The 10,434-nt window shown below is 36.6% G+C and overlaps 1 protein-coding gene across 1 annotated transcript; it reads right to left on the bottom strand.

The window, feature by feature from the left end:
• Positions 1-1,234: 1,234 nt before the first annotated feature.
• Positions 1,235-7,601, bottom strand: ube2d2l (ubiquitin-conjugating enzyme E2D 2 (UBC4/5 homolog, yeast), like). Its single transcript, XM_060893231.1, has 7 exons — positions 7,249-7,601; positions 4,337-4,400; positions 4,065-4,096; positions 3,889-3,966; positions 3,183-3,288; positions 2,963-3,056; positions 1,235-2,063 (listed from the first exon to the last, which is right to left on the bottom strand). Exons 1-7 carry the CDS (start codon positions 7,270-7,272, stop codon positions 2,018-2,020), a joined length of 444 nt encoding a protein of 147 aa, XP_060749214.1. The 5' UTR covers positions 7,273-7,601; the 3' UTR covers positions 1,235-2,017.
• Positions 7,602-10,434: the final 2,833 nt, after the last annotated feature.

Raw genomic sequence — 10,434 nt, forward strand, 5'->3', positions numbered from 1 at the left:
TGGTTGGGAAGGGCTTGTACATATCGATGCTGGGCCTGACGAAAGGCTATTGGAAAGTGTCACTGGCCCCTGAGTCTTCTGATGATTTTGGTGTTTCCCCAGATTCCGCAGAGGTTTTGCCACCTCTCCAGCTGCCAGACGCCAGTCCTGGGTTCGACACACCATTCCTGCACCAAAGACACTTCACTGCACCAGCTCACCTTTCACCAGCTGCACTGCCTTCACCTCAACTTTGCTTTCACTTAAATAATAGATCACTTATTTTTCCACCACATTCCCGGCTCTGCATCCCACCTCGCAGCAGGAATCACTACATAACCTAAATTTTGAAAGCGTTTCTGCTTAAAGATTAAAAAAGCATATAAATTGAGAGGTGAAGTCAAAAATGCTGATTATCTGATTACAGCAGCACCTGTGAAGAGTCTGATACCATTCAGGAACGGCTTGTGGAACACGACCGTTTTGTGGAGCATGAAATAAAAGAAACAACATTCGTGGAGGAACTTACAGGACCTAAAGGTTCTGCTGCCGAAATTTTAGTGTCCCAGCTTTTTTTGTGCCACAAGTTTGAGAAAATATAGAAATAAAAAGGATGCAAAACTTCATACGCTTCAAGTTCCTCTCCTGTCTCTCATAAGGCTGATAGAACCTGACAGGCTTTTCTAATTTATGATATAATAACTTATGTGCCTTATTGTGTTACATGCACATGGACAAAGTCTTGGTCAGTACAGCAGCGCTTACACTTTCTGAGTTCTCGAGAAAACGATGAGCTGCATTTCGTCATTAATTTCAAGAGAGAAGAAAGTGACCTGGTGAGGGAACATACTGTAAGCGAGACCTGGAACATGATTTGCAGATGTTCCTATTATCCCATAAAAAAAGCAAGTCCTTCATTAATAAATGCCTCCACTACTTGTTGGTCTGTTTACCTCACACAGTGAGATTGTTTTCCTCTGACTGTACGAATAAACTATTATTTCAAACGTACATACTTTTAAACTTCAATGAGGCAAAATACACAAGTGAGGGTTTTCTCTTTATAGGTTACCATAGCAACAGTGTAGTATGTGTGAAAGTTTTCTGTGTTACTTCCAAACCTAAAAACATGCTTTGTTCAAACTAAAATGTGTTGAAGTAAGTGAGGACGGTCTGAATGAATTTAATTTCTCCTTTGTGAAAGTTTGGAAAAATTCAAAACACAAGACATGCAGCACACGCTATGAACGGCTGATACGTTTGACCAACTTTATTGAGAAACCAAAAATGGACAGCTAGTAGAGCTATTAGTTGACCGGTCGTCCATCGAGAGCTTTAAATCAGTGCAACAAGCGAACAGTGTAGTTGGAAGAGAGATGAACTAATAGCTCTGTCTAAAAAAAACGACAAAATAAAAAAAAAATACAGAAGTAACAAAAACAAGTCCTCAGACTCCTCGTACAGGTGGACACACGCGCGTGCCATTTTCAGCACACCACCGAATCGCAGTTAACATGCAGGAAGTAGGTTTCATATTAATCTTAACTGTTCATGTAATCGTATGTGGACTAATTATATACTTATATTTCACAGACTGGAATCGCTATTTAAAAGCTTATAAAAACGTGAAGGCCGACGCAACAGACTGCTCATGAAGGACCATTGTTTCTGTTTTATGTCTTTATTTCTTCTGAATAGCACCTCCAATGTGTGGCGTGAGTTAATAAAGCGCTCTTTATTTGCTTTCTTTAAATCTGTGGGCTGGAGTCCTTGACACATGCTTCAGCGCTCAGCCTGTTTTTTTTTTTGTTTTCGTTTTTTTAAATGGAGAATAAAAAGTGACGTGTTTGCAGCACATGGAATTTTGAAAAAGGCCGAAATCATTTGGGTGAGAAAAAAAAATTTTTTTGCTCTGAGAGACAGGAGAAAGTGCCAATTCGCCGAAAGAACGGGAAGGGAGGGGACGATCGAAGGAGCCAGTTGGAGAACATTGTTCCAGCTATAATGCAGATTTGTTGGGGCGATGTTTGTTCGGTTATCACATGGCATACTTTTGGGTCCATTCCCGAGCTATTCTGTTGTACCTGCAAAAAAGTGGGGTAGGGGGAAGAGAGACGGAGCGAGAGACAATGAGAAAGAGAGGGAGAGAGATTAGCACTGGTGCATATGATGGATAATGCACTGCTTTTTACCGTTACATGCTGGGTTAGCACAGATCCTACCAAACTGAGCTACAGCCAACAGACACTGCAAAATCATCAAGGTCAAACTGGTATTTAAATAAAAAAAAAAAAAAAAAAAAAAAAAAAGCAGCACCCCGCTATTTAATACCACAACCAAAAAACTCTATCTACCAGAGTGCTCCATGATCACGTCACAGACACTAGCTGAGGTCCTGATTACTATTTGTAGTGTTAATGATTACTGTGATGAATTATTTTATCGTACACACACACTCTTGATAAACAAGAGCTTGAGACCAATCACAGAGCAGACTTTTTGTCTATGAAGGTCTTATATACAACTGGAGAGAATTGTTAACGCGGCCTTATGTAAAAGTGTCGTTATTAATGATCACGGCTTTGTGTCCGTCATGTAATTAGATGACTAGGTGCGATTACAAGCGAGAAAAGGCCCATAATCTAAATTAATTTAAAAGGAAAAATTTTGCTGGGGTGTAAATTTGCATGAAAAAAAGAAAAAAATTAACTGCTGACTTTTTGGATAGATGCATTCAAAATTTTGATATTAGTTCCACTGAGCATTTTATTCCTCTTATCACAGAAACTTTGTACTTCATCGCTTCAAATTGCAGCTGTTATAAACCTTCAGTTATGCGCTCATCTGAACGATCGATCAGAACTGAGTATTCAGTACTGCCTCGCAATACACCTTATGATGATGATGATGCTTGTGATGAAGTCGTTGTGTTAATATCTTGTTCGATGTACTGATTTTACGGCACAAACGGCTCGATACTTACTTTTCGTTGTCTGTTTTATATATGCGTGCTATCTCTGGCACTAGCGGGTCGTCTGGGTTCGGGTCACATAACAGAGAGCAGATGGACAAAAGAACTACGAGAGGAGAAAAGAAGAACGGGTACAAATTCACATACGGTAACAGAACTAAAACGTGACTCAAAGCAAACGCGATGGAGTGCGTGAACAATTATATGCACAACAAAAGACTCAAAGTCTCACCTTTAGAAATAGTTAATGCTGGTGACCACTGCGATCTTAGAATATCCAAACAGATGCTGCCATTACTGTTAATGTTTGGGTGATAAATTCTTGTGGTGAACGCAACCTGCAGGGGTGACATGAAGGCAAGATCACATAAGCTTCAGTACAGCAAAAACTGCCTCTCTGTCAGACAGACTGCTCACATTAAGAGAAGGTAGAAAGTATGACTGCTAGTAAATAACGTCTGCCTAAAAAAAAAAAAAAAAAAAAAAAAGCAATCGTTGACTGGGTTCTACATGTTGAATCTGTAATAAACAAACCGATCTCTTCGTGCTTCCAGCTGTCCTTGACCTTTTATGGCCTTTTATAGAAGTCACTGCATGCAAAATAGCTGCGTCTGGAACACGGGTGATCGACGGCGGTGTACGAGAGTGAAGGAATCTTTCCTGAATCGTTCCTGAATCTTTTAAAAGACTTCTCTGATAAAGCACCATCAGAACGATTAAAATAACGCACAATTCCTGCTACCGTTCTTTACAAAATAAACGGATTAATGTATAAACGGCTGGATAAAAGTCTGAAAGCGATGTAGGCCGAGAGTCACTGCTGTTCACGTGAAAAGCTTTTGAAGGCTGGTGTTCGAGATATGCTGGAGACTTTCTGAATTGAAATGAAAGAGAGAAAAAAAAAGAAAAGACAAAGGAAACTCGTGTGGGCGACGTACCTTAGGCGGCTTGAATGGGTAATCTGTAGGGAAATGAATGGTCAAGAAAAACACACCACCCTGGTATGGACTGTCGTTCTGCCAAACACACACACACACGCGCACTGTACTTATCTATGACCATAAATGAGAAAAACTTTACATTACAGGAGTAGGTGGATGATTTGAATACTTACAGGTCCCATAATTGTGGCTTGCCAATGAAATACTGCAAGCAAACACACAAACACACACACACACACAACCAACATGATGTACATATAAAGATGGTTAATCCTAATTATAACGTGACTGTTGTTTTGCTCACAGCACCACGGTTACATTTGACGATTCTAGCTGTTTGACCACTGCATCAAATTTGCAGTATATAAGGTGCCATGACGAAAGCAACTGAATTGGGTTGTTAATAAAAGGTAGCTGCATTAAAAATGAAGGAAATGGAACTCACAGTCATCACCCACCGGGCCTGCAGAACACTGTGCTGGAGGATCCCGCCCCAGATCAGTCAGCTCCTACACACACACACACACACACACCAACAGAGAACGACAACTGTAAAAATTTTACATCCATTTAATATCATATATGAGCGACAGATCACTTCAGGTTATGCTGTTTTAAGAAAATAATCAACACCTTCTGCCCAATCAGAGCTGAGAATTTGTTGATATGCAGCAAGTTAGAGCGGAATCTTCAAACACAAACGCTGTGATTTCACAGATAAAGCTTTTGAATTTCCGAAGAGAACCTGAGATTTTGCATGTTTCCCGACACGTTAAACCCCGAGCGCTTCACTTCTGGCAGGCGCGTGTCGAGAGTTAATTACTTCGGAGGTGTGATTACGAGCAGAGCGATACCGTGCAGGCGTGTGCGTGAGCATGTAGGCATGTTTGCCTCTTCCCAGAAGTTACCGCAATCGTTTCTGAGAAAGCGTGCGCGAAGGTGGCGAGACCCGGCTCTGTGATGATGTGTGTGAAAAAGAAAGGTGCAGGAAGAGGATGCGTCTCTGTGGTTGAAATGGTTTAAACACAAAACAAAACATCGAGTTCCTCTAAAAAAGAAATAAATAAATGAATAAACGAACACAATGACGATCCTAACGAAGTGTTAAAAAGTCTAACAACAACGGGGTGGGGTTGGGGGGGGCTGTTACCATAAACCCAGACTAACAGACTCTGATATATCACATGCTCATGTTGTATTAATCACTCGAACACACAATTACTCCAAGTGCAACATGATGGAGCGATCGTCTGAAATATCTGTTCATTTTATTTCTCTCGTATTATCAAGCAAGTGAACGTTGTAAAAGTTCACGCACTCCTTTATTGTCTTCAAAGGAGAAAGTAAATAAACCATTTATTTAGAGGTAAATAAACCATCCAGGTGTCAATGGAAAAGTTTGCCCTGTAACAAGAGTTTGGGGTTATAATAATATTATTAATAATAATAATAATAATAATAATAATAATAAATAATATTCCATAAGCCTGACCTGAAACAGCTCAGGAATATAGGACAGCGTTACCAGACACAGCTATTTTTAAGCATGCGTATTTCAGAGAGGAAAAAAACGGCCTGCTTATCACCTGAGAAGCAAAACTAAGTAGTGTGTATGACAAAAACATTTTTTTTTTTCACTTTGGATTCATCTATTCGGTCCTTTATTAAACGTTATTTCCATCTGTTGTGCCACTGAGTCATAACACTCAAGTAGAAGGATGAAGAAATGTACATTCACAATTTTCTTGCTGATCAGTGTCCCCAAATCTACTTTCAGAAGGTCCGGGCGATATTCGGGAAAAGATTGTGTTTAAGATGGAGAAAGTAGGAGAGTGTTCAGTTTTACAAACGCACTCACATTTGTATGATTATCTCACAAAAGCATATTATGTAACGAGGACCGGAGTGCACTATTCCACTGATACCACAACCATATTACTGTTTAATGTACAATAATGCACACTTTATAAAACACCTGAGAGCTCTCTCTCTCTCTCTCTCTCTCTCTCAAAACTCTGCTTCTCATTTTACCAAGAAACCTGCAAGCATAAACTCCTGTCCTGAAGACTTTCTTGACTTTTTAAGATACCTTTATTATTAATCTCTATGTCCCCCATATGTTGCATTGTCCCTCTACATGAGCTGTTACTACAGAAACATTAACATTACACGAACTGTTTAGAATTAACGCTAAACCAAAATAACCTGCAGCTCCTGACCACACAGATTAGAGCCTTTAACTGTGCTTAGACAAACTACGGTTCCTTATTAGTGGTCAAATTAACAAAATCTCCATCCTCATCTGAGATCCCATAATCTGCTACAAACGCCGCTGTGTTCTAAACAACCACGGACCTTTTCTATGATAATGACAAGAGAATTATTTATTATAACATTAGTGAATAACTAAAAAAAAAACAAAATCAGATTTTCTTCTCAATTTAACTTAACTAACAAAGTACAGCAGTAATAAAAAAAAAAAATAGCCTGTATAAAAGTATAACTTTAAATATAAATAAATAAAAATAGCCTAGATAACTGTGACGCAAAATAAATACATAAATTTCAAACTGTAAAATACTCAACATTTATTTTTATAATTTGTTATAAAACCATTCCCTACATAATATATATTCAAAAAATAATTCTATAAAATCAAACATATTTACACTTTAATACTTGTTTTTTCAACCATATATGACATAATATGCATATTAATATAATATAATATGCATATATAGAATATATATATATATATATATATATATATATATATATATATATATATATATATAACAAAATATAACTTTATATTAAAACGTAATGAAAACAAACTTGAAATCATTTTAAAATATAATCAGTTTATAATTATTTCTAACAAGAAATATACATATATATATATATATATATATATATATATATGTGTGTGTGATATATATATATATATATATATATATATATATATATATATATATATATATATATACACACACATACACACACTATACTCAATCTATTGCTTTGGAAACCAGCTAACAAATTCTGGCTAATAAATAAATAAATAAATAAATAAATAAATAAATAACAGTTCAGTGAGAAAACAACTATATTTTTAATCGATTTAAACATAAAGTATGATGGTACTGATGCTGAATAAAGTGCTGTACAAATTGGAGAGATTAATTGTAATCTGTATTGATAACTAACATACTAGCTAAGACACGACAGCCTAGTCGGTTCAAGCTATAAGGCTAAGCTTGGTGAGTGAAGCAGCTAAATGTAGACAATGTCATCAATCGGTCACTAGCAGTTTACATTAGTTAGGATAACAAAAACATACAAAATGAAACAAATTACCTTGTGAATTCGTTTCAACGCCATTCTGTCTCTGTCGTTGAAAAAGAACAGATTTAGCCGGTTAGCTAAATGCAGTGTCTGTGCTAGCTTAGCTTAGCTTAGCTTTGTGCTTGCTAGCCCAGCAATGCGGAGGCGAGTATGCTAAAGCTAAGCTAACCGATGAACGTTAATCTGACAAAACTAACTCGCTAGCGCTGAATCTGTTAAATCTAACAGCTTCGATTAAAATAAACTACCCTTCGTTAACTGTATTAAACCGTCCGAACAAGCGGGAATTGTGTAAATGTTTAATAAAGACGCGCCGTGTGTGTGTGTGTGTGTGTATCCTCTCTACGCTGTCTTTCCACAAAATGTCTTCTTCTCTTAGCGGAACCAGACGCGTTATTTTGTTCCCACCCACATTCCGACACAACCGAAACACTATCCTCGGATTGGATACAATTTCGCAAGAGCTACATATCTGACGAATCAGAGGCCGGCTTGTTGATATAAACTACCGTCAGTAGGTGGGATTGTGTTTGAATACGGGTGGGAAATAAAACAAGGCGAGCTATACACACCCAAGCAACAGGGTCCTGAACAGCGCCTCCCTGCTGTTTGCTGCTGCAAGATCAGCCGCATAAGTTTGAAGGAGAAATAAATAAAAAATAAAATTAAACTAGAAACCGGGTTTGTGACCTTTGAGGTCAAATACACAACACGTATTGTTTGTGTTTCACATTTCCACAACAGTTATGATGTATTTAATGACTTCTGTTTTAGATGCGATTTTGGAGAAAAACAACAAAATAAATAAAAATATAAACATGTGCACATCCCAAAATATTTTATTCCCCTTACACCACATCTCTCTCATATGGCAAAAAACAAACAAACAAGCAAACAAACAAACATAAAAAAATTCGATTAGATGATTCTGATCAAAATCTGTCTTAAAGATGAACTGAAGCTCATGAGATAAAAGAAGACAATCATTAAGATTAATCCCAGGATTTCCTCGTGCCATTGAGATGAATTGACAGAAAAAAAAACAGAAATGAAAGCTTGGTTTGCTTTCCTTTCATCTCAGGAAGGTTTGATTAGTTTCTATTAGTCGGTTGCTTTTGACAACAAAGTGTATAACAAGTATAACTGACAGATTACAAAGATACATTTATTTAGATGTAGATGATTTAGATTATTGAGAATTTGCACTGAATTTGTATATCTTTGACGTTATATTTGTAAATCTTTTCAGGGAATATATAAAAAAGTTGCCAGCTCTTATAACTTCGGTATATTATTTTTTATTCATTACTTTTATTACATCATCGTCGTCATCATTATCATCATCATCAGCTTGGAGTAAATTTTAGAAACTTTATTATTAGAATTATCTAAGTATCGGTTTTATTTTCTTGAAAATACAAAATATTTTCGGCTAAGATTTCAGTTTCCTTCTTCATTGTCCAATAGAGGAGCTTGGGTTGGACCTCAAGTTGATATTTAAGGTGTGAGATTGAAGGTGTGTAACCTTGGTGTGACTTGAGATCAGATCAGACCGTTTACTTCACCTATCACATCATACTTCAGATATGTCTCTGCATATTTATCTCCTGGCTGCTGTGATTGTTGCAGGTAAGTCATGAAATAAGTGAGCTTCCAAATTTAAGTGTGATCTTTTAATGTGAATAACAAAGAATGTATTTATGTATTTACCTGTATTGATGTGTTTATGGCCAAATAAACTGTGATACACAATTCTGTGTATTTTACTGACTTTCCATTCAAACAGGTGTGTGTGAAGGAAACAAAAGTGAAAGTTTCATCTTCGGCTTCAAGGAATTAGAAGGTAACAATCAATACAGCGTTGCTTTTTCTATAAAGGGATTTGACTAGCAGATTAACATGAACAGCTTTAACAGAAATGCTGACAATAACAAGATGGGATCTGATCAAAATTAATTATGTGTCATGTGTGAAATGTGTGAAAACCTGTGAATTAGCAGTAAAAGTATATTACACAATTTCAGCACTAGAGTAGACCAACAGCTAAAGCTGTTCGTAATACTGAAGAAATCGTGTGTCATCAGACTCAAAACCACAAAGTAGTTTCATTTTTCTTTCATCAAAATTTCTGCATAAATACCTGATTTTTTTTTTTTTTTTTTTACAACATTTCCATTATCAATGTCAGTGGTGCAAACAAACTTTACATTGTTGTCTCTTTTCTTCTTCTTCTTCTTCTTCTTCTTCTTCTTCTTCTTCTTCTTCTTCTTCCTTTCAGCATGTTTGCATCAAGAACCATTGAGCATGAACTGTGTGAATCAAGGTATTATAACTGAACATTAAATAAATTTAGTTGACACATATAAACATGTGACAGAAAAAGGTTGTCCTAAGTTCAATAGATGTTAAGATTAAAAAGTTTGGATATCCGATTTTTAAATGTAATATAATCAAAAACAAGTTCCAACATTTAAAACAAAACCAAACCCATTTTGTTTTCTGTCTGTTTCAGACTGTCTTGTGAAGAAGTGTTTAAAACTGGGATATCGTTTCCTTTTTAAAAACTCCAGTAAGTTGACATGTTTTCGCATCTTTTAGAGTTTTTATTTCCCACACAAATTGTGTCTGTGATCCAAACATTAATGCGCTAATTTGTTTTATTTTTTAATCTTGCTTCACTAGTCATGTTATCTTTGCAACTAAAAGTTTAAAACTGAAAGTTCTTAAATGCTAGATGTGCGTTTTAATTGACCGTACACATGTTTTACCCTGCTAACTATAACGCTAAGTTGCTAGCTAATTAGTGTATGTATTTTAACCTGTTTGCCTATTAGCTTGCTAGCATTAACATCCATCTAACCGGCTAGTCTAGCAACTATTGCAGTGAACAGGCTAACTGTGGGACTAAACAGGCTAAACCATGCACTAGAATTGTAGCAACAAGTCTGGTATCACTTTCACACTTTCATGTGTTATGGGAACAGCTGAAAGCACCATGTAAGATTGAACATTGCTACAGGACTAATCTGTTTCTTGACTAGTTTGTACGTTAGTGTGTTTATTCTTGCTAGTGCATGAACTAGCCTACTGCTGATGTGCTAGTTAATGAGCTAGTCTGTTTTCTCCTATGCTAGTTTGCGGGTTAGTTTGTTTACTTCTAAGATTTAGGTTTAAGGCTAAGCCTGCTTAATCTAGCTT

Source organism: Tachysurus vachellii, chromosome 18 (genome assembly GCF_030014155.1).
Source record: "Tachysurus vachellii isolate PV-2020 chromosome 18, HZAU_Pvac_v1, whole genome shotgun sequence".
Classification (NCBI taxonomy): Eukaryota; Metazoa; Chordata; class Actinopteri; order Siluriformes; family Bagridae; genus Tachysurus; species Tachysurus vachellii.

Bases quoted from the DNA above. Each gene is read 5' to 3' on its own strand.
- ube2d2l (XM_060893231.1), bottom strand. From the start codon at position 7,272: ATGGCGTTGAAACGAATTCACAAG. The intron at 4,401-7,248 runs GTAATTTGTTTC...GTGTGTGTGTAG, and splicing joins CGTTGAAACGAATTCACAAG to GAGCTGACTGATCTGGGGCG. The intron at 3,967-4,064 runs GTAAGTATTCAA...TGTGTTTGGCAG, and splicing joins AAGCCACAATTATGGGACCT to AACGACAGTCCATACCAGGG.